The following is a 23,535-nucleotide window of genomic DNA, read 5'->3' on the forward strand; positions in this document are numbered from 1 at the left end:
CCGCATTGTGCGATGCGAGGTGTGCGGGGAGAGCTTTGTTCTCGGATTTTCAGACTCGGAGGCTTTTTCGCCCTCTGCCTTCGGGTTTTGTTTTGAGCAGGTGGGGTCGGGGAGGAGCCCACCCAAAGCTCGAGGTGTTCCCGCTCAATAGCGAGTTGTAGCTGTGGATTGAGGGGCAGCGCTGGGTGCTCGCACGGTCCGGACCCGAGTATCAGCTCGAGGTGGTTCCCTTGGTGTAACTTTATAGGTGAAGGAAGTTATAATTCGAGCAGGAGAGCATGGATCTTATCCTGGTTTACCGCATGACCTTGGCCGAATCGGAGATTAAGCAACGATTTGAATGCGAAGTAGTGCTTGTAAGGAGACTTTCCAGCATCCTGTAAGGCCCCAGATGTACGTGCTGGAGAAACCCCAGAGAAGAGGTTTCGATACATCTTCCAGTACCTCCCAGTGTTGATCTGGATGATCTAACCTGTTCCTAATTTTCAGCGGGCTTACCTGGTGACCTTTTACGTTAAGACGTCCATGTATATAATAAGTATTTTTTACCAAAAAAAGGATTTTTTTTTTTTTTTTTTTTTCTACCATTGGGGGAAAGCAGCATTTGCAGCAAGCCGCCATGTTTCCAGTGTGTGCTATTTTTGGCAAGCCCCTGCTCTCACAGCCAGGAGTGACAGCTTTAGGAAATCTGGACACTGCTATCAAGCTTTGGAAGCTGATGGTTCCAGACGCCATAAATCATACGGGGGGAGGGGGGGTTGGATTTTTTTTTTTTTAGCTAATGAGGCTTGTTAGATTGATGTCATAAAGGGAAGTGCAGAAGTTGACAGACAAAAACTGCATTTCCGACCTTTTCTGATATTCTTCCCTTGCACTACATTTTCACTTTTCTTATTCTCTGTCTGTACAGAATAAGCCAAACCGTTTTGCTAGGTAGCTCTGTGATACTTCCATGGTGCTGATGGTAGCATCTTCTCATCCTCTGAACTGAACTCACAATTCCTGGGGTGTTTCAGTCACTGTATGTAATGTAAAGTTATGAGCCTAGATTGAAAAAAAAAAAAAAAAGCTTAGTGGATGGCATATATGTAGCTGATTTGAAGGTTGGCTGGAAGTACTCATGTGCTTTAAGTCTTACATCCTTATCTTTATGATGGAGATTTCACGTCCTTTTTGACAGCATCATGTGCTGCAGGGACTGGTTTGCCTGAAAGGCACTATTAAAACCTGCTAGAAAGTGTAATTGTACAAAGTCAGGGAAAAAAAAAATCAATGTTGGAACCTTTGCAAATGTATATCATAATTTTATAAATATAGTTATTTTTAAAAATCTTAATCTTGTATACATCAGAGGGTAAATAGTGGCCTCCAGTTCTTGACTGGTGTGAATTTGCCCTTTTTTTGCTAGGTTGTGTTCTTCTAATTGTGGACTCCTCAAGTTGAAGGCAGGGAAGCATAATTAAAATTAAAGTAGAAAACCTGGTGGACGAGACTTAGTCTATGTGTGCCAAGCCCATCAGGATCTTCTGTTGGGAATCTTTGCATTTGCAGTCTAAGAAACAACAAAAGCATACAAAAGGATTTGTTTGTGCTGTGATGGCAGGAGCACTGCTCTGCTGCTCACTTTGCTGCTGGCTCAACACCATCAGTAGAGTTCAACACAACTGATGGAGCTTGAACATCTGAATTTTAAACAGAATCTTCATGTACCCGATGAAACAGCAAACTCTTTGGTTCAGAGCTTTATTTTTCACCTTGTAAATTGTAAGGCAAACATACAGAGCAGCACTTTTTATGAAAGTGAAATAAAGCAAAGGTGACGTTGCTGTAAGTACATCCTGATATTTCTTGATATTCCTACTGTTCAAAACAGTACAACCTGATGAGAGAGCACCCATAAGGTTGACATAATGGCCTGTTTGAATTTGAAAACATTATTCTAGTTTTTAATATTAGCACCTGGGCCTTTTTGTCTGACTAAGTAAGGTGATGACTGAAGAATCAAAGAGGAAATCCAAGTAGAGCAGGACTTCAGCAGGGTGGTACTAGTTGCTGTGCTGGCTGTAGTCTGCTCTGCTTGGAACAGATCAAAACCAAAAGTGATGGTTTGGTCTAGAAGACTGGGTGGTTTTGGTTTTTTTTTTTTTTTTTTTACAGGTGCCTATATAAAATCTGCAGAGCTAAAGTAATTCTTTAACTTCCTGAGATACCTGCTAATAGACTTGATAACCTTAAGCTACCTCATTGAGTAATTAAAAAGAAAAACTTAAGTCTGATCCTCAGGTACTGTAAAAGAATGCTTAGCTTTGCAGGCAGTAAGTGTTATACTGGTTTGAGGTCCTACTTTTGCTATATTAAGTCTGGATCTCTTCCAGGAAGACATGGCTGGTGCAGTGCTGCTTTCAGAGCAGGAGCCTGGGTGCTGTCAGTTATGTAGGAGTGATCTGTGATGAACCTGATTCCTTGCTGAGGCAGACATGCAGCACTGCACTGGAAAATGCTGGTGGCCATCTTCCATTTTCATCTGCTTTGCCCTGTGCTGTTTCCTGGGCTGCTGCTGGGCTGACTTCGTTTTGTTTTGTTTTTAATGTAACAGTGCCACGATGGGTCAGCCCTAAGGATACAGTTGATACATCGAGTTTAAGTGTCTTCCATGACTTAAGTGGGTAGAGGTGAAAGAGTTGATTCTCTTTACAGTTATCTGTTGCTTGGCATGCAGAAAATATTTTAAATCTTAATCCTGGTGATTCTATTCTAAGTGGCAGTGAGCTTGAATTTCACTGTAATGTTGATGTAGCTCTGGGTTCTGATCTGCCTCTTCTGACTGCTGATGAGTAACTTCTGCTTTTTTGCTTTAAGAAGCTGCACTGGAGCCAAATGGAAAATTTGCAGACCTAAGAGAAGATGACTGGACCTGCTGCCAACTTCATCGAGATGTTGGAGCAGCTCTTGGATGTCAAAACAAAACCTATTCTAATGGCAGAATCACAGGGTCTAAGTAGCTGCTTTATCATGAGGCAGTCTGGAGAGCAGTATAGGCAGAAAGCTGATTTATTTTTCATTAAAGAAAGAGTAAACAAACCATTCAGGCTAGCACTATTCTACCACCCATTAGGATGAAATTTGTGTGTTTAAAATGTAGTTGTGCAGAAAAACATTGCTTCTAATTGCAGGGTAAATGAGGTTGAGGTAGGTTCAGTTAGAAAGGCAAGTCCTTCTCCATGTTTGAGAGCCTGTTTAGGATAACCTGATTTTAGGATTACTAAAAATGTAGGAATATTTCTGGGAATTCTCAAGGCTTTGAGTTTTCAGAGAACTCAGATTTTGAAGAGGAGTTCCTTTTGGACTTCTGTCAAAATACAAGGGCCCTGTGTTTTTCTGTAATGCTAAGTGGAACAGAGCTCTCTTTTTGTGAGGATATGAAATGTTGCTAGTTAAGCTCAGGACAGATCACCTTAGTTTAATGTTACAGCAGGTAACTGCTGAATTGAAGTGATGTTTGAGTGATATCAAGTAGGAACTTGGAAGCCAGGTGAACCAGCTTTAAAAAGGAAGGAAAAAAACCCTAAACCCACACCATCCATATTAAGCTCAGCACTCAGGGAGGGCATAAAGTGTTTTGAGAGATGAATTAAAAAAAAACCCCAAACATCTTGCTGAGAATTTCTTCTATCACTTAGTTTTAATAGCAAATTTTCAAGAGTCTTCTGGGTTAGATTTTTTTTTTCTTGTAAACAGGACCTAATTTGCTGTTTGTCTTTAGACTTGTATGCTCTTAGTTGGAGGAATAGTGTCTGGTATCTTTTTCCTTACCCACATGAACATTCATCCCTTACTGTAGGGGCACAGATGCTGATCTCAACTACCCTAACTTACACTTCAGGGGATCTTTGTATTTTTAATCTACTTTTGAGCCTAATGCCCTGGAAATTACATTTCTCCAAAATGATCTCTTTTCTCTTGGATTCTGACTGAAAGCATTAGAAGTCTTCAGTTTGTCTCTTTTTTGCTTGGTAGAGCTGAAAAATACAAGAAGCGCTGAATTTTGTCTAAGAAATGGCAGACTTCATCATATCCATCAACTTGTGGATCACACTTTGGTTTGTTAGCAAAAACACAGGCAGACTTCTACACTGACAGCTCTTCAGCAATTGTTGGCTTGTTTATTTGTATTCTCCCAGTGTTTGAAGGGCTGTGCATTGCTGCTGAGTAAGGCTTCCCATCTGCCACTGGCAAGCAGACGGTTTTTTTAGTACTAGCATGGGCAGTGCCGAATGTAATTCTGAATTATTTTTTAATCTTGTGATGAAAACGTTTTTTCTTCTGCTTAAATTTTGTTTGATTGCTTGGATGCTTTGATTAGAAAATAGTTAAGCTTCTAAGTTAATTTTTCTTATCCATATGTTGATGTAATACCTGGCTTTTCTAGAGGGTCCCTTGTCAGTGTGTCTCAAAGCTTCAGAGGGGGCTCAGGTATTGCTCTGCCTTTAGGCTGCATGTAGATAATTAAGCACAGAGAAAGCTGTTTGCCTGGTGGTTCTGCTTGCTGTGTGATGATTTTTTAGGATCCAGTTCCCTGTAACACCTCAAGTATTTTATGAATGCAGGCATTGCCTGTCTTTCTAGGTTGTGTGGGTCATACAGTGGAGAGGAGTCACAAGCGAAAGGAGAAATAGCTGTGCTAGGTTTGGACAGTCCAGATCCATGTTTTATTAGGTGCTGGAAGATTAGGTTTGGAAGATTATTAAAGCCTCTTCTGTCTGTAAGATATGTCTGACAATTCATGCTGCTCTGAGGTGCCTGCTTCTGGAAGTTCCTAGTGAATACATTCATCTTACAGACTATCTGAATGTTTCCTGGAGATGCTAGTAAGAGTTGAATGCTGGTAACCTCACAACATGTCCCAATTTGATCCTCAGATATTTATTTATTGCATAAGTTACCCCATCACTGAGCTTCCACTGCCTGTGGGTTCCAAGCATCTTGCCTCCTGTGAAATAGTGCTGCCTTCTTCCACGCTTCCACACTGAATACTTTCCCTCTGAATCTGTCAAAGGCAGAAAAGGTGAACTGATTACAGGTAGGCAGCTGTAATGACTTGTGTCTAAAATACAGGCTTGTGCTGCTGTGACCCTGTCCCAGTGACATTGTCTGCCTCTGCATCCGGTGGGAAGCAAGTAATGGGACCTGTTTTTTAGAGCACATTAGTGTTTTGGCACTTCATTTGCCTGCTTATTTGAGATGCATTTTCAGCTCTATAATTTAGGCTCGGGTCAACAACTGGATTGTTTTGGGTTTCTTTGTTCCCTTGGATAGCTAAGGCTGTATTAAAAGAAGTGTATCTCAGTGTATCTGTGATCTTTGTGTTTTAAATGCACGTTTACTTAACATCACTTTTCCTACTTGAGAGCAAGTTGGTGTGATGATATAAATCCCCAGTTGAGATGGGCCCTGGAATTTGCCTAGGGGTGCAAGTTGAGCTTGTGTTCCATTGTTCACTCTAATGTTTTGTATCATGATTCACACAGGTACCAGCCTCTTTTTTTTTTTTTTTTTTTTTTTTTTTATTGCTTAGTCAGCCGCAGAGCAGATACTAGTCATGTAAAATGTATGGAGAGTTGGAATTAGTTGTATTTGGTTTGCTTTTGTTGTTAAACTTTCAGTCTATATCATGTCTTCTTAAAGGCCTACTGGGCATTTTCTTAATGATTTTTTTTTTTTGCCCATGACAGCAGCAGTAACTGCTTCTAGAGGTGCTATTCCATCCAGCTAAATGGTTTGTGGCTTTGAGCATGCTCACCTGTTGCTAAGCAACTTGGAGAAATCCCAAATGACGCTTAATTATGCAATCCTATTAACTATTGACCAGACCTTTAATTTCCAGCAAAATTGGTGTTTACTACATTTGTAGTGCGTTGTGCTTGGATACAGACACCTCTTCTCCATGTGAGCTTCTCTGGCTGTTTCTTCAGTTTCCAAAAAGCCTTCTTAAGTTAAGGAATTCACTGATTGCAAAATGAGGGAGTGGAGTTGTGTGGAAAGTTTGACATTCTGAATGGCTGCTTTGGCACCCTGTAAACTCCACCAGTTTGTAGAGGTGGAAGGAGTGGAGTTCAGATGGTCACCTTACAGCACTTGAGTAGCCAAAGGAGAATAGGTGAACTGCTGTATATTATTTCAGTCAGGACTATAATGCATTGTAGGAACTCTGGATTTTTTGAGACGGCTCCTTGTATTGAAATGCAAGTCAAAAAATGTAATTAAAGATGGTAGAGAGCAAAGAAACAAGGCTAATGTTAAAAACACACCAGAGCCTGTTGAGATTATGATTCAGTTTTATCTTGTCTTCTTGTTAGTTCTGACTCTTTTCTTGACAGATGATATTTTAAATTGCCACACTTTGGGAAGTGAAATTTGGGATTTTCTGACTTGCATGTTTTAGTTCATTGGGTTTTGATCCTTTGGCTTGTTACATCAGGCCAAGAGGCTTTTGCCTGAGTCTTGGGACTGTTTGCCCTGAGAGCCCAAACATCCTGTGATGTGCTTAAGACACACTTCTGTTTTGTAGCAAGTTCAGTAGAAGCAACATTCAGGCTAAAGTCCTTGTCTGATTCAAAAATTTAAAAAAACCCGAAAAACAAACCAAGAAAAAAACCCCCCAAACCAAATTGAGTTGGGACAGCAATGATTAGTTTGCTTTTACTATGTTGCAGTTTGGTAATAAAGATTACAAAATACAAACCAATGCGAGCTGCTGAGTCCATTTTTCTGAATACTAATATACTAATAGGTTTTGTGGACCTAAATCTGAATTTGCTAATATGGAATTTACATAAATGGCTCTAATTTACATAACAGTATTTTAGAAATTCAGTGCCTGACATTGATTTTCTGCCAAGTGGGAGCATTGTGACAGATGGTGGAATTTTCCACCAGCCAGGTGATAACCACTGTAAAGGAGGTATTTGTCTTCCTCTAAGTCCTTGGCTTAAGGAAGGGGCTCAGTTATGCTGCAGAATTGTTATAGTGTACTTGTTATAATTTGACTTATCCAATTTGTTTTACATATGGGATGATATGAATGCATGATTATGAATGAATCTTAAATAATCACATTTTCAGTTTTTCCTGTCAATTTTCACCCTTTCATCATTATGTCAATTGACAGGAAAATGTGTGGATAAGCTTCTATCAGGAGTAATGTAGTGACAGTTCAAACATTTGGTGCTATTATGTGCTGTGCAATGAAAATGTAGTATGAAGTATTTGCAGTTTTTCTTGGATCAGGGAATCGTGGAGTAATAAAATTGCTCATGATGGTAGGGAGCAAATACTCTCTGAGGAGGTGCTTGGCTTCCACCATTCAGGTTGTGCTGGCTAGAGAACAAGAACAGATGGCAACTGGCAACGTAGCAGCAGGTGTGGCAGCAGTAAAAACAGATTGTTGTCCTCTGATTAGGTCATGTAAAGGTTTTTCCCATTTCTTTTGAGGTCTGCTTGAGAACAACTGGGCACTCTGCAATTCTTCTTTTCATGTTAGGAGTTAGTTCTGATAGATTTTTCACCCTTAGCAGGAGGGAAGTTCTCTCATGTATTGTTTTAAGCATGTCAGGATGACAGACATAATCAAGCCACTTCACTTTCAATATTTCTTGAGACCAGCATGGAAGATGATGTGCCTGTGGGTTAATGCAGGTGAAGGCTTTCACTGAAGAACAGAAATCTGAAAGAGCTGTTGGTGAATCAGCTGTTGAGACTTGAGTGCTACAGGAACATTTTGCCATTATGTGAGAATGTCAAGCTTTGTACATTGGTGTTCTAGGAAGCACTTGAAAATAATTCTCAGAAGAGCCAGATTCATCATTTATCAGAACTGAATAGAAAACCTGCCTATTTACATCTGTAGGAATAAGCTTGAATTCCGGGGAAGCTGTATCTTCACAAAGAAATTAAGTGTACCTCGTCTCATTCTCCAAATGGTGATCTTGGTACATGGTAGGACTGGCTTCCTGTCTGTAAACTGACAGCACAGAAGCAAATTTTTTAACTCTTGTGGAGCAAATAAATCCTGCATTGTCAGTTAAGCTGACTGGGGCTAAAAAGTGCAAGTCATGTCTGTCTGCCATTTCTGCTCCCAGTGCTTTAGGGTTGGCCTGCTCCTTACAGAGCTTCCCAAGTACTCAAGAGGAAACAAGTGGGATGAGGAAGTCAGCAGTGGTAGCCACCACTTAGCCTTACTTTACCCTTACTTTACCTTTGCTGTGTTTTCTTACTGTATGATAATATTTTATGGGGATCTCATTTAACATGCACTAGAAGGCAAACGAGTTCATCTTCATCTCTTGGAGGTTTTGTCACTTCGGACTGTGCTGGGTTTTGGACATCTGTACCGATAATACATCACACTTAGAGTTCAAAGGCTTCTGCAAAACCACAGATAGTGGAACCCTCCTGAAGTGAAAGTGCTTTGCAGAATCAGGGTGTTTCCTGCAGGCCAGACCCAGCTGTGGACTATTACTTCCTTTCTGCATGGTTAGCTCTTGAAAATATCCTCAAATGTCTTGAAAGCTTTTGAATGTTTTGAAAAGCCTTTTTCAGTTCTAGGTCTTATTTAGTCTTACGTTTTCTGCACATTATCATGTAGGTAACGTTTCCTTGTGTGGTGGTGATAAGACACGGCACATCCTCTGGAGCCCACCTGATCTTTTTCCCTGTGTTTAAACCTATCAAAAAGTGTATTTTAAAATGGAATGGGAAGACTTCTCATTTATTTCTAGACTTACAAAGATAGTGAAATGTGACTGTATTAAAAGCAGAGAAAAACACATCAATGTATACAAAATTACAACTCTGCTGTTACATTTTCTGTCTTGAACCTTAGCTGCGTTCCTCCAGCAAAGCTGGCTGCAATGCATGCTGGCCTCTGCTGGGAGTTTGTGTGTGATCACATCCTCAGATCTATTACCTGGATGTTCCAGCAGTGTGGCTACACGTTGTTCTGTCTTTTGAGTGCAGTGTGTTGTGTGTTTGATTGTTGTTTGAGATGTATGGCATTTACCAGGATCATTTGGACTTAGCTTCATCCAAAATAATGGCTTCCGTGTCACCTTTTTGTGTGTGCTCATCTCTTTGAGGATTAAAGCTTCTGTTTTGCATTCCTGGTCCATCCAGCAGTGTGGTTGTAACTTTCTTTGCAGCCCTGTGTATGTTGTGTGTTTGAAATTGTCACTGCAGTAACACCAACCTGGTCACCTTTGTATTCTGAAGCTCTGCTCTGTCATCAGTTCTTGGTGTCTAAAGGACAACTTCTCTGAAATTCATTAAATATGTGAGTATCAAATGTTTAAGATCCTTGGATGAACTGGAACAGGGCTTAGTACAAGCAGGTGGGAGAGGCAGTCTTTCTTTCCCTTTTGCTATGTTTAAGGGATAAGTTGTGGGCAACTCAGTTTTCCCAGGATATGGGATGCTCTTGGATATAGTGCCAAGAGAAAGCTTGTCCTGAGGCATGCCTGGCTTGGCATGAGCATTGCAGGCTCTATCTGGATTAGTCTACGCTAAAAACTACTTAATTTGACTTCATTTTTTTCCCCCTATTCCATGTTCTGGCTGCAATCCAGTATGGGTTTTTCCCCAGTTGTTGATGCCACCACTTCTTGGAGCTATTTATAATTATCTGTATTAAATAAAAGCAGATAAGTAATTGCTGATTCCCGAATTGCTTTTTAGAGGGCTCAGCTGAATACTGTTGGTTTTGACTTGCACATCACACCTGGAGGATGTGCATGTGGAATTTGAATACTATGTGTTTGGGAAAGGGCTGTGTGGTGAAGGAGATTGGGAGTCAGTAGTGGGGAGAAAGCGATTTCAGCAGCAAAACTGTTTGCTAAGCCCCCATTCTGCTGCTCACTGGTACAGCTGAGTATGAAGCAGAAAATCTACTGTTGTTTCTGTATTCAGTACCAAGATCATGCCCTGGTGTTGGTATTTATCCCTGTGAGTTTAAAACTATTTTGAATGAGTTTGAACAGTCTTTATGAGTATTTGATAGCAAGGAAATGTGGGAATGTGCTTTGAATTTGGCTGGCCTGTCCTGAAGATACATGTATTGTGTAACTTACCTGCAAAGACTTTATTTTTGTAACTTACAGATCTGTAGAATGTAGGTAGGAGGTACCCAGATTGTCCCTGGGCGTGGCTGGTGCTGTTCACTTGAGTGGTGGTCTGAATTTAAGTGAGAAGTGACTTGCTGAGAGTCGAAGTAGGGCAAGAGCAGCATGTATTTGTTTGTAGCATAATAATTTTTTATAATGCAATATTCTTCCAGAGAGCTTGACACTCAGAGCAAGTAGTGCTGTGCTGCTGATAAAAATAGATTGGACTTATTCTGACCTTTGAAAAATGCCCCTAATACAGTAGCACAGGCTTTGCCTGAGAACATCTGACTTTTAATTCTGATTGTGAAGTCAAGTGAGGTAAGTAGAATTTGGATCGACTGTAAATGTCTTAGCCACTTAGCAAATCCTCTTGAAGAACCATACTTGCTGCCACCTGCTTTTTACTGAGGATATGTGTGATGACTAACTACTGGCATGTTATGAGGTGACCTTCCTTGGCCTTGCAGCCTCTCCCACCTCTGGTTTGGTACCCAGGAATCCTCTCCCTGGCACCAAATCACTGATGACTCTGAAAACACAGTGCTTAAACTGCTTACAGGGGTAAAACAGTTCTGGTGCGTGCTTTCCGCTGTGATTAGGTGGCTTATGGAATCAGGATGTGAACAGCCATTTGAAATGCTTGTGCTTTATGGATTTTTTGTTTTTTTCCATAGTTTTCAGTTGACCAAAGAAATGGTGATGGAGAAGCCAAGTCCCCTGCTGGTCGGGCGGGAATTCGTGAGGCAGTACTATACCCGGCTGAACCAAGCACCTGACTACTTGCACAGGTAAAGCTCTGCTTCAGTCTGAGCTGGTTTTCTGTGTGAATTCCCTAACTTGTGTGTTAAAATTGGTGAATGATCTTATTACTTAGCTTGCTGAATTTGGACACTTAGGAACCTGATTTATTCAAGATGCTGAGTGTCATTTACTTCTGGTTTTGATCAGCTGGCTTAAAAGATGGATAATAAAGATTACAAGAATTCTTTAAATATCTGAGTTGTGGTTGTAACTGAAATGCTGCTTTCCACTTCTGGTTGTAATCAATATAAATTGAAGTTGGAGAAATACTACTTAGTTAAGCATTTCTTTTGGCTTGATAAAATGTTCCCTGACTAGGAGGAAACATTGAATAAGTTGTGTGCTTGTGTACTGGTCTCTCTTGGGAGTCACACCAGCTCTTTCTTAAAGGAAAGTCAGGGAAATTATAGGTATGCAGCAAACTACAATCTGTTATCTAAACAAATGGGTCCTCTATGGTTTGATGGGTACCCTTTCTGAAACTAGTCTTGTTTATGGAGATACACTTTTGTTTTGCTGTGTTTTGAGTAGCCAGATAAACAGTTTCTGAAACCTTCCCCCTTCCAGTCTTAGGAACACTTGTTCAAGTGTTTCTCCACTTTGGTGGACAGCTGACCTCATCCATTTGGGTCAGAGGCCAGTTGACTCTGTGCCGTGGAATCCATTCCAGTCTTTTATCTGCTGGCAGAGTGCAGTACCATACTGTGGTGCTTAGGGCATTTTAGCTGGTAGTCTCAGTTACAGGAAGGAAGATTTACCTGCAATACTACTTTCGCTGTAGAAGAGCAAAACAAGTCCTGTTGCTCCTTGCTCAAGCTTGAAATCAGAATTTGAGGGGGAACCTTCAGCATCCCAGATGTTCAGGATGTCGCTTTGGGAACCTTGTGCAGAAAGGGGATAATGGGATTGGATCATGAGCTCCCATGAGACTTTGGTTTTGGCTGTTAGTGCCTGGGTCTCTGACATACCTGAATGCTGCACCTTATGTGAGAAAACTTTGTGTTTTCCCCCCACCCCCAGATTGGTGACAGGATTATTAGATTTTTGTGGCTTTATTCTAGTGATTCAGACAGGAAACTTACTTGAAAGTGTATTATTTATACTGTACTTCAAATGTAGAGGCTCAGTGTTCTTACACAACAAAGCTTGGCATTAAAATATTTCTTTCCAACAGGTTTTATGGAAAGAACTCTTCCTATGTTCACGGTGGCTTGGATTCCAATGGAAAACCAGCTGACGCAGTCTATGGGCAATCCGTAAGAACTTTAAAAAAGAAAGCTGTTCTTTCCTTCTATTTTGTCACCTTTGTGGTTGAGAAGAGAAATGTATCCAGCTGTGATTCACAGTGCTTTCACCCTGTTCAAGTGCTTTCTGTGAAAAAAAAAGAAAAAAAGTGGAGGAAAATACCCTCTCATCTGTAGACAGCAATAGTTAGGCAAAATGTGCTTCCTTTATAGAAAGCTCATAATGTAAAATTGGTTGCAAAGCAAACCTAACAAGCATCCTGCCAAGCTTTCTCTCCAAAGTTAGGGAATGTATCTTAAACCAGTCTTTTATGGTTTTGCTTTTGCTTTCTCTGAAAGCTGCTAACTTGGCAGAAATGGCTTCTGCGGTGTAACCCATGTGTACCGTCCTTTCCTAGGATATCCACAAGAAGGTGCTGTCACTAAACTTCAAGGATTGCCACACAAAGATCCGTCATGTGGATGCCCACGCCACCCTCAATGACGGCGTGGTGGTGCAGGTGATGGGGGAGCTCTCCAATAACATGCAGCCTGTGCGCAGGTTCATGCAGACCTTCGTGCTCGCACCTGAGGTGGGTGAGCTGGGCTGGCAGGGGGTTCTGACAGCATTGGTGAGCTCTGTCTGCTTCACTGTTGCAGTCTGAAGGGTTAGTCTGGGAAGGTAACTTGCCACAAAATTCAGCAGTAATGTTCTGAAAATTCCTTTGGGAATTACACTCCTCCTGTATGATTGTACATTGACCTTGGATATTGAAATCAGTTATAAATGTCCTGACTTTGGACTCCTAGGGGTAGTGCAACACGTTGTTTTCTTAAGCATATTAAAATTACGTTCTCTTTGATTTGCTATCCTAGCAACTGGCCTTTTTACTGAAAAAGAAATAGTAGAAAAAGAGGAATGCTTCCTGTCACTTGAAAACATGGGTTCCAAATCTTCTTGTTCATGAGGTGCTGATGCAGCATTTGAAGTGGCATTTTTAAATAGACAACTTTTTTTTAACAAAGTCGTTCACAGATTAAAAGTGATAGTGAAAAAGGAGTGTAGCAAGATCACTCTATTTTCCAATATGACTTGGAGATAAGAATTGATACTTTAGACAGCAGGAAGTTGTCACTCACTTCTTCAGTGTTGTGAGCTATTGCAATTGAATGCACTTCAACAGTTTTTTTTCCTTTGTTCCAGGCATACTTGTTAGGAGTGACGTCTTTTTTTCTTTGTTGTTTTCTTGCCCCAAATAACATTATTTTCTTAAAATAGGCAGATTTGGATTAATCTTGTGGGAAGGTTGATATGCTCAAACCTTTGTTTTCACATTATTTCCGTTTTTACATTACTGGATTGATGTAATTGAATCAATTCCTCCCTTTGATTTGCTTTTAGGGCTCTGTTGCAAACAAGTTCTATGTCCACAATGATATCTTCCGCTACCAGGATGAGGTTTTTGGGGACTCTGACACTGAGCCTCCAGAGGGTAAGTAGCAGAAATCTTTGTATGGTTCTGTTGGTGTTTGGTTCTAGATTTTATCAACAGTCTATTCCCAGACTAAAGAAAATCTTCTTGCTGGAGAAGACAGATCAGTGTTAAATTTCATATGCTTGCAGGTTTTTTCCTTGCCTGTAGTTTCTTTTCAATCCAGTGAGGAGTTGTGACATGCAGATGATTATTTTTCTGGCATATTCTGTTTTTATTACAAGAACTCTTTAAGACTTATTTTGGCAGTTGCAGTCAGATTTGTAGGTTATAAATCTGGTTCTCTGAAGTATTTGGAACATGGTTTTTTTTAACCTTGGTCAAAACTGAGTAACCAAAGTGATAGTGGAAATACAAGGAAATGTCTGTTCCATGTCACATCCTGAAAGTGTTTTCTGTGTGCTTTGCTAGAAACTTCAACTGTATATTGTGGTAGGTGCCTTGTGTTTGAGCCTCACATTAAAGACGTGTGTTGTATTATGTTTTCTTTTCTAACCTTATTTAGAATCAGAGGAGGAAGGGGAGGAACCTGAGGAAAGACAGCAGACACCTGAGGCTGTTCCTGATGATAGTGGTGCTTATTATGAGCAGGCTGTCAGGTAATAATATATTTATAGATGAAGTCAGGTGTTGTGTGAGACAGGCTGCTTGTAGAACAGGTCACATGAATTTATTGCTATTAATAGTTTTCCTCTGACAGTCAAAAGATTCCTTTTTATTGATCAGCTGAAATCAAAATGCTGTTAGGCTGAACACGGAGAGTCTATTTTTTTTTTTTTTTTTGCTGCTTTATAGTGTAGCAATGCAAAATTTGCATGCCTGTGCAATGTGGCCTTACTTGGCCTTGTTCTTTCTCTCAGATGTCATGTGCCTGACTTCTGTATTGGATAGTAGTGCTGCTTATCACCAGTAATGGAATAAATACAGTACCACCTCTTTTTCCTGCTCATTGTGCTGCTGTATTATAGCAATGACATTGAGGAACACCTGGAAGAAACAGCTGCAGAGGCAGAGCCTGAGCCAGAGGCAGAACCTGAACAGGAACCTGAACCAGAGGTGCAGGAGGAAAAGTCTGAGCCAGTATTAGAGGAATCTGCTCCAGAGGAGACTGTGGAAAAGAGTCCTTCTCCAGCTCCTGCTGATCCAGCTCCTGCTGTGCAAGAGGATTCCAGGGTAATGACAATGGATCTGTTTTCTCTCTGATGTGGTTTCATCAGTAGGGCTCCACTGTCTGTTTACAGAGCTTTATTTTTACCTGTGGATTTTTGTCACTTCTCAGTGTTAAGGAAGGTACAAGTGGACAGATCGATATTCAGGAATCCAATACTTTGGTTAACCTTGATGTGATACTTGGTGTTGGGCCACTGCTCTGTCCTGTTTCAACTGTGGAATTCAGAAAGAGAGTAAAGTGTGACTCCATTGTCAATAATTTGAAGGAAATTGTGGGGAAACTGCTATTGTCTGGCTCCTGATTTTCACGTATAAGTTAAAATTTGTTCCTGTTATCCTGTGTCTGTTAGCTGTACTTTCAGTAATATATTTCAGAAGGAGATGTAGTTATGTTACTATCTTTCTCTCTCTCTCTCTATTTTTTTTTTTTTTTTTTTTTTTTAAGACGTTTTCCTGGGCATCAGTAACCAGCAAGAATCTTCCTCCCAGTGGGGCTGTCCCAGTATCAGGAATACCACCTCATGTTGTGAAAGTACCCGTCTCGCAGGTAGGAATCCAGCATGTGTAGAAGTTTAAGTGCTGAACTGGCTGACAGTAAACTGAGGTGGGAAAAAATAGAGTGAAATCTACTTGCTTATGATTTGACTTGCCAGGCCCTAAAGACTTTGGAATTCTGTGATTCCTGATAGACTTTATCAGGATGTTATTTGTAGGTTTTTAGGTTGAGAATTAATTGTTTCTCATGGAGGAAAACAGGGAATGTTCATGTGAATGCTGCTTGCTTTTAGCATATAAGCCAACATGAGCTAACATGCATTTTAGTCACAGGTGGAAAAAACTGTTACCTTTTCCTGTATTTTTTTTTATCACTAACTTAACAGTGAGCTCTTAAAAGCTGAACCTGCTGGTATGTCTGTCTGACCCTCAGTTGTTCACTCCTTTTTGAATTGATACAGCCCCGCCCCGAGGCAAAGCCTGAATCTCAGACCCCGCCTCAGAGACCTCAGAGGGATCAGCGAGTGAGGGAGCAGCGAACAAGCATCCCACCACAGCGGGGTCCTAGGCCAAGTAAGAGAGGCTGCGAAGAAGCAGCTGGTTTTTGTTGCTTAAGGCTTTTGGGAAAGCAATGTGATAACTAAAGCTTTTAAAATCTCATTTTTGTCAGTAAACGATTTTTACTCAAGTAAAAACTGAAGCTTGGCCTCTGCCTGGTGATAAAAAGCAAATAGTTACAAACTTGCTAATGTGGAATGCTTTCCTTTTGTTACATATGAATGGATAGATAGTGTGAATTGATTCTTGCTAATGGTGGTAATTCTGACCATGGCTTGTTTCTGTTTGTTGTGAGGACTGACTTTTCTAAAATCAGTTTTGCTTTTCTGTTCAAGTTCGAGAGGGTGAACAAGGCGATGTGGAAACCAGGCGGATTGTGAGATACCCAGACAGCCATCAGCTGTTTGTTGGGAACCTTCCCCATGATGTGGATAAATCTGAACTTAAAGACTTTTTCCAAAGTAAGTTGGTTGCTTTGCTGTCCTCTGAGGGGTTGGGGGTTGCAGCCATGGGCGTGGTCAACAGAGCATTCTAATGTATGACCCAAGAACTTGGCTTTTCTCTTGCAGGCTATGGCAATGTTGTTGAACTTCGCATCAACAGTGGTGGAAAGCTCCCCAATTTTGGGTTTGTGGTGTTTGATGATCCTGAGCCAGTTCAGAAGATCCTTAGCAACAGGGTAAATAAATTTCTAGTCAGTGGTTTTTGGTCTGTTGACAACAGTGTTTTTCAGCCTAACAGGAAGAGATTGTACTTGGTCCCTTTAGTCTTTCTTGAGCATGTTAAAGCAGATGTGATGCCTTTCTATCCTATTACCAAGATTTGTGCAGTCTTTTGTCATTGAAGTAGCTTGTAGCAGCTCATTACAGAGCTTTATGTTTTTTAGTGTGAGGTTGCTGAACACAGGAAGTATATAAATAGCTTTCAGGAGGACAAGGTAGAGAGAGTCTGATTCTATGGACAAATAGAATCTTGTTTGTCAGAGGCTGAAAGGAAGAAGCCGTATTGGTGTGCACGCTGAAAAGAATTTTGCTAACAAAGGCAGGAGGTCAGCAGTGATTGCTAATGCAGTGATTCTGCTAATGCAGAATGTGTGCCCGTGCCTACCTGCTGTGGTAGGCAGGGACTCTGGATGCACCTTCACAGCCATGCAGTGAGCTTGCTTACAGCCCAGCTCTTTTCTAAAAGGTTAACCAGAATGTTCAGTGTTAAGCCTGAGGTGGCTTTTCAAGGGTCGCTCCTTCACATCTTTTTCTCCAGTAAAGCCCCAAGACTGGATGCATGGTTTGACTATTGCCATTGTTTAGTAAGTGATCCTGAAACATTTCAGTCTTTCATGGAGAGGAGGATATGAGACAAAGTTGCAGGAATCTGCTTGACCTTGAAGAGCTCTTGGTGACCCGTTAATGAAAGTACCTTCTCTGCTTCTGTTGCAGCCCATCATGTTCAGGGGAGAGGTGCGCCTGAATGTGGAGGAGAAGAAAACACGAGCTGCCAGGGAGGGTGACCGCAGAGATAACAGACCCCGTGGACCTGGAGGCACTCGTGGGGGGCTGGGAGGTGGGATTCGAGGGCCTCCACGTGGAGGAATGTCCCAGAAGCCAGGATTTGGAGCTGGAAGGGGGATCGGGCAACGCCAGTGAATTCATCGCGGATGTTGACATGGTGGCGCAAACCCTTTTTCCTGCAGATTTGTGAATTTCAGCCTTGGGTATCTTGGAATGTGGCCCTAGCCTGTTATAGACTGCTACGTTTGATACTATTTTGGCCCCTTTTGTTTGTGTTATGGTTCTGTGATTTATTTTTTTCTAGTCCTTGTCCCAGATTCCAGCTTTGTGGAACAACGTTTTAGGAAAAGTGGATTTTAAAAAGACAAGAACTGAATTTTCCTGTTCACCTCAAACTTACGGACTGATTTTTGTTTTTTTGGTACCAGTGGTTTTTCCTAAAGGAATGTCTCTTTCTTTTTTCTTTTTTTTTTTTTAATTTCCTCCCCTCTTTCTAATGAATTTGGGTGCAGTCAGCGGAATAATATTTCACGTGCATGCGTTCAAGAGCCTGTAGGAAAACATAGTTCTTGGCAAGTATTTCAAGGGCAGAAAAGCAAAACTCTTGATGTTTCTTTGAGGGTCATACGAACATCCTCCAGTCTGGAGACATTGCCACTTGAAAAATTGACTTTCACCTTTTTCTCTGTGGCGCTGTAAAAGTGGAATAATGGGTATCCGTAGAATCTTTTTCTTTTGATACATGATCACAGCAAGGAATTCAAGCTACTGTTTTACCACTTTGAAATTTTGGATTGTGGGATAGGTTTTAAATGTCTAGAACTTGACTCTTCAAACACTTTTCCTGAACTTACGAAATTTTTTATTGAAATAGGGAGTTTTTTTCATGTTTAGTTTGTATTTGTATAAAAAAAAGCAAAATTGTTGTGCCTTCTATTTATCTCTCATTCCAGTTTTGGCAAATTGTTTAAAAAAAATAAAAATAAAAAAGGTCTAGATTTGCTTTATCAAGTCAAGAGTTTGTTGGAGTTTTTCCCAGGGGAAAAAAGCTCTCCAGTCACTAGGTTTACGAGGTAGAGGTGGTTGTAGCTAAAGCTTGTAATACCTTCTGTGCATCACTTTGGCTGCATTTAAATTATTGAAAAGAAATACTTTTTGGATGCAAAAGTTAATAACTGGAACTTGAAGCTGGGCGGGTCTTGTTGTAACTATTGCAAAAGTACAAGGAAAGCAGAAATACCTGTGTCACATCCTTTACAGTTCCAACTGCTGTAAGTAGTTATTTTTGCAGTACTTCATTCCTTGCTTCAGGCCTGAAGTGGATAAGAAGGAATTTTTGTCAGAAGTATGGAAGGTGCTTGTGTGTCCTGGTGTTAAGATGTTGAATGCTCTCCACTGCCTCTGAAAGAAGATGAAACTGAAAATAAAATACAAAACTGGGTAATTTCAATCCAAGAGATCCTGTAAGATGGTGCTGCACAAAGCAGTATTTCTGTGATGCCTGGTGTTAAGCATCTAGATGAAAATGGTGGATTTGTGTCTATGCCAGACCTTTAGATCTCTTGGTAGCACAACAGAGCTGCGTAGGAAGCTCGCTAATCTGTGTCAGGTGTTGCTGTTTCCATGTTTCTTGGTTTATTACTGTAATGACTGTGCATATGCAGTGTGTCATCTCTTGCCCTGTGCTTGCTGTAAGCTCTGGAGCAGAGCTGCCCTCAGTATTACCTGTCCTCAAGTCATGTTTTGCCTTTTACTTGCCAGACTTACTGGTTGAACCTGGTTGTACTAAATGTTGTTAGAGTGTTGGTTTCTGTTTTATTTTTCTGTTCACATTTGTTACACTGTTTGTCCCTTCCCTCCTTACAACTGTGTCTCAGATTGGCCTGCTTACCATCTGTACCTGGAGATTTGATACCTTAGTGAACTGGGGGAAAGTGAGCTGTGGTGTGCTCTCACAGCCAGCATTTGGGGAAATTCTGCTGCTTCCTCTTGTGGTGGTAACTGGTATTTTTTTAAAAAACAAAAGCTGTCTGCATTTTTCCTATCAGGAATGACTGTGAGGTGAAAGTGCAATGGAGATCTTTCACTGAACCCTGTCCTTGTTGTTTGTGATATGTTTTTTCCCCTTTGTGGGGTTTCTACTGTTCTTGACATTAAATCCGAAGACTGCAGTAACAGGTTGCACTTCAGACTTATCAAAGTGCTTTTAATAGAAGCTTTTATAACTTTTAACCAAATCTGCAAAAGCATCTGTAAGCTTGAACCCCCATTTCCATAGTGGGAGCTGGACAGTTCTGACTCATTGCTATCTGATGTGAAAGAAGAGTGTCAGTAATGAATTTAAAAGGGTGAAGTGTATGCTTGTTCTCATATGAATCATACTCAATATGTTGACCCAGAAAGTGATGTTCTTGTCCCAAGATGACAGGCAAAATAAAATATTTACATAAAATTCTGCTGGAATGTCTTGTAAAGAAACACTTTTCAAAAGCAAGTTATGTTGTAGACTGAATTTTGGTATTTGCATTTTGGTGGCTCTGTGACTCTCTAATACCAAAGTCCTCTGAAAAGACCTGCTGTAAACTGTTGCACATTGGTTTTGGTTAAGGCTGGCTGGTGGCCTCCAGCCCTTCTGGTTCCTGCCTTGCTGTACTGTTATAACCTCAGTATCTCTTGTCAAAGGCCTCCAGTGCTTTGCATACATTCTTGAAGGTGACTGGAGCAACCACGATTTGATTTGCCTCAGCTGACTGCAGTGGGCTACAATAGCTCCAAGAAAGCTGATGTGTAATAACCAAGGTAGTCCAGCTCGTTCTAGCAACCAAATGCTACGGTCTTAAATGAATCAGGCTCTGTGTGTCTCCTTTCTAGTGCCTCCACCTCAATCAAGACAAGGAGGTGTGTGGTACTGAAGTGCCCTTGGTGTCCCAGTGCTGTGCAGGGAGTTGGGAAGTGAAGAAAAGCTGTCTAGAGCCGTCAGGTTTTTGTACCCACAGCAACCACATGGACAGTGTTGGAATAACCTTTGTGTTCATGATACCTTGTTGATCTGCCCTTTTGAGAGTACAGAGAGTGTTTCATATGTGACTGGTGTGACCTGGCCTCTTCTGGCTGATCTTAATAGTGTAAGACAAGTAGAAATAAGAGCATTTCAGTTGTAGTGGTTGATAGCACCCAAACCAGAACTGGAAGCCAAGCTCTGCCTCTGCTGCCTTTTCTTCCTTCAAGGGCACTGCACAATTAGAAAGGTTTAGTTACCTCTTGAGCAGGGAGAAACATCTTCTGGAGTACTGGAAAGTACCAGCAGACTTGTGTGGGGCTGTTTTGTAAAGCCAAACTGAGATCTTTGTGTGTTTGGGAATGCAGGTATTGGTTGTGCATTTAAGGATTCAGACTGGGATCACTTCCTAGCTCTGCAGGGCCCTCTGGTAGTGGTGTTTGGTTTTTTGTTTTGTTTTTGTTTGGTTGGTTGGTTTTTTTTTGTTTTTGTTTTTTTTTTTGTTTGTTTGTTGGGTTTTTTTTCCCTTCTCTTATTTTTCTTTAAATTTGCTCAGACTGAAGCTCTGGTGTTCCTGGGTGTCTGCTCTCCACATACAGGTGAGTGTGGAAATGGTGAGCTTGCTGCTGGAAGCAGAGCTTGGTGCAGAGGATTTACCCCTGGGAGCAAGAAACAGCCTGTGTGGTAACTGAGCTCTGACTCTGACTTGAGAAACTCCCCTCTGGTGCCACACAGCAGAGATGTCCTTGAGACCTGGGAGTTCACTTTCCATAGTGAAAAGGATGGTTCTGGGTGCAGGTATGAAGATTTGCAGTTGATCTCTGCAGCTGCTTATTCTGCACATCGTGGAAGGGCATATTTTTTAACAAATTCTGTTTCTTAATTGCTTCTGCTCCCTTACAAGGATTTTCTTGGGGATAGGAGTACACACTATGTGAAGCTTGAAGCTGTGTGTGCTGTGGGAGGAAGGAGTTGCCTCATTGATGATTTAATTTCCCAGCAGTAAGATCCTTATCCTTATATGGAGGAATGGGGCAAGGTGGTCCGTTAATAGCTTTTTTGGTTATGAGACATGAAACTGAGTACAATTCTTTCAAACTCCATCATTCCTTAAAGACAGTTTTCAGAGTAATGGCATGTTCTCAGAATAGATTTGAAGGGCAGGATGCTGCCCTTCTATTTTCTGTCACAAAATGCCACTTGCCCAAGCCAAGAGGGATCTGCTGTTCCACTGGTGATATTTCAAACTTGACAAAGCACCTGACAGTGAAAGGAAAAATACTTTATCATGACCATCTTTGAGATTCAGTGTGAGAGGCAGCCCTGCATTCTGAAATGTCATTTTGGGTGTTTGCACCAAGGCCGCTCCATCTACCAAAGAATTTTAAAGCTATGTATAAATAATGTCCTAGCTTGAAAAATAGTACAAGAAATACATTTCTGTGTTTCCAGCTGCTGCATGGAACCTCTAGCACTAAAAATCCATGGAGAGAAATTTCAGAAAAATCTTCAATTTTTTTTTATTGGAATCAGCATGAATGTATGTTTCAATAAATATATTTTATATACATTTAACAGCAGAAACTTTACATTCCATCTTCAAACTGCTGAAATAGAACTTCTGTTTTAAAACTTTTTTTACAAGCCAGAAAAATAATCTGCCACTGTGGCTGTGTGGTCATGCAAATTGTCTTAAGTTACAGGTTTATTTCTTCATGATGTAAAAACACTGATTTGAAGGAAGCAATTGCTTTGCAGTCTGACCAATGTAGCAAAATACCCTTAAATGGAGCGTAAGGCCATACCAATTTTGTGTATTCATTTATACATATATATATGTATGTATATATATATATATATAGTAAACTCAACTCATACAGAAAATACAGGGGCATCCCTTTTAAGGTTGGGTAGGGAGAAGACATGTAAGTACTTCATGATTAAACTAATTTATTCCTTTTGAAGAATTTTACATCATAGGTTTTAAACACAACTGCACTTTACATTTTGTATTTTTCTAGTCCCTCCTTTGTTTTGGAAGGGAGAGTACCATGAAAATTAAAAAGCACTGACTTCTCCATTCTTTTTTCAACTTGTGTAAATGAACCAGTAGAGGTACTCAGAGAGCACTTGCATTGCCCACTTCTTTCCTCCTCCTTACATTAACTCCAGGGCTTCTTACTCTGAATACTTTTCTCATTATCTCCTGTGAGATGTGGATATGTCAGCACCCACCTTGCAAGGAAGAAAATGAAACCAGCTGCATTTGCAGCAACCCTTCACTGTCTGTTTTAAAGATGCTTATGTGAAGTTAAAGGGCAATAAGTTTTGTCCTACTAAGAACAGCCTCTCCTTTTTTCCTATGCTGAAAAGTTGATCAAACTGGGCCAGTTTAATGTCACTGTCTCTTGAGATCTTGCTAAAATTGAAGAAGGAAAACACTCACCTTGTTGCCATCCTTTCCTGACAATGAACAAGCTTGGGAAAATTTATTATTTTTTTTAGCAAGCACCTGAAAACCCACAATCGACAGCTCAAATGTGGATTTAGTACTTACAAAAGAACACTGATAAAGGGGCTGTGGTGGATGTGTGTGGCAGGAGGCTCTGTCCTACAGCCGAGGTTTGGCTCTGTGTTGGCAGACCCCACATTCTTACCCTGAATGGAGGGTGATGGGCATTGCCCTCCTGGGGGACAGGGAGTGCTGGCAGAGGGATGGGACACCCCGTAACATCTCCCACTGCGGCTGCTGGACCAACCCCGCCCCTGCAGCCCTGGCCTGCCCCTCCTATAAACAGCATCAAGGCGCTGTTGTGTTTGGAAACAAATGAGCTTTAGTAAGCCAAGCTTTGGAAACAAAGATTTTCTTCATACAAATGGCTTGCAGATGGGACAGATATAGAAAATGGGGCAGCACAATGCCACTGCTTAATAGGCTTTTTTTTTTTTCCCCAGAAGATTTTGTGAGATATTCTTCCTAGATACCAGATTTTGAGGGTTTGACCAGTGAAGTAAATGCAGAGGGAAACTGAGATAATGTTTATCAAGGACACAAGGAAAACGCTCTCTAGGTGCTGAACTGTTCCCAGTTCTATTTGTTTTGCATATTTTCAAATGAAAAGTATTCCTGCT

At 40.9% G+C, this 23,535-nt stretch overlaps 1 protein-coding gene across 2 annotated transcripts; it reads left to right on the top strand.

Annotated features, from left to right (window-relative positions):
• Positions 1 to 10,803: 10,803 nt before the first annotated feature.
• On the top strand, positions 10,804 to 19,577 carry G3BP1 (G3BP stress granule assembly factor 1). Of its 2 annotated transcripts, none has more exons than XM_008628931.2 (11): positions 10,804 to 10,945; positions 12,133 to 12,214; positions 12,601 to 12,774; positions 13,584 to 13,674; positions 14,180 to 14,273; positions 14,643 to 14,847; positions 15,290 to 15,391; positions 15,801 to 15,912; positions 16,233 to 16,358; positions 16,446 to 16,576; positions 17,334 to 19,577. In XM_008628931.2, the coding sequence occupies exons 1-11, from the start codon at positions 10,851 to 10,853 to the stop codon at positions 17,538 to 17,540; spliced, it is 1,419 nt and encodes a 472-aa protein (XP_008627153.1). In that variant the 5' UTR covers positions 10,804 to 10,850; the 3' UTR covers positions 17,541 to 19,577. The 2 variants fall into 2 exon arrangements, with proteins under 2 accessions (XP_008627153.1, XP_008627155.1); XM_008628933.2 differs by having other exon boundaries at positions 16,467 to 16,576.
• The last annotated feature ends 3,958 nt before the right edge of the window (positions 19,578 to 23,535 follow it).

This window comes from Corvus brachyrhynchos, unplaced genomic scaffold (assembly GCF_000691975.1).
Source record: "Corvus brachyrhynchos isolate BGI_N302 unplaced genomic scaffold, ASM69197v1 scaffold21, whole genome shotgun sequence".
NCBI classification, from domain to species: domain Eukaryota; kingdom Metazoa; phylum Chordata; class Aves; order Passeriformes; family Corvidae; genus Corvus; species Corvus brachyrhynchos.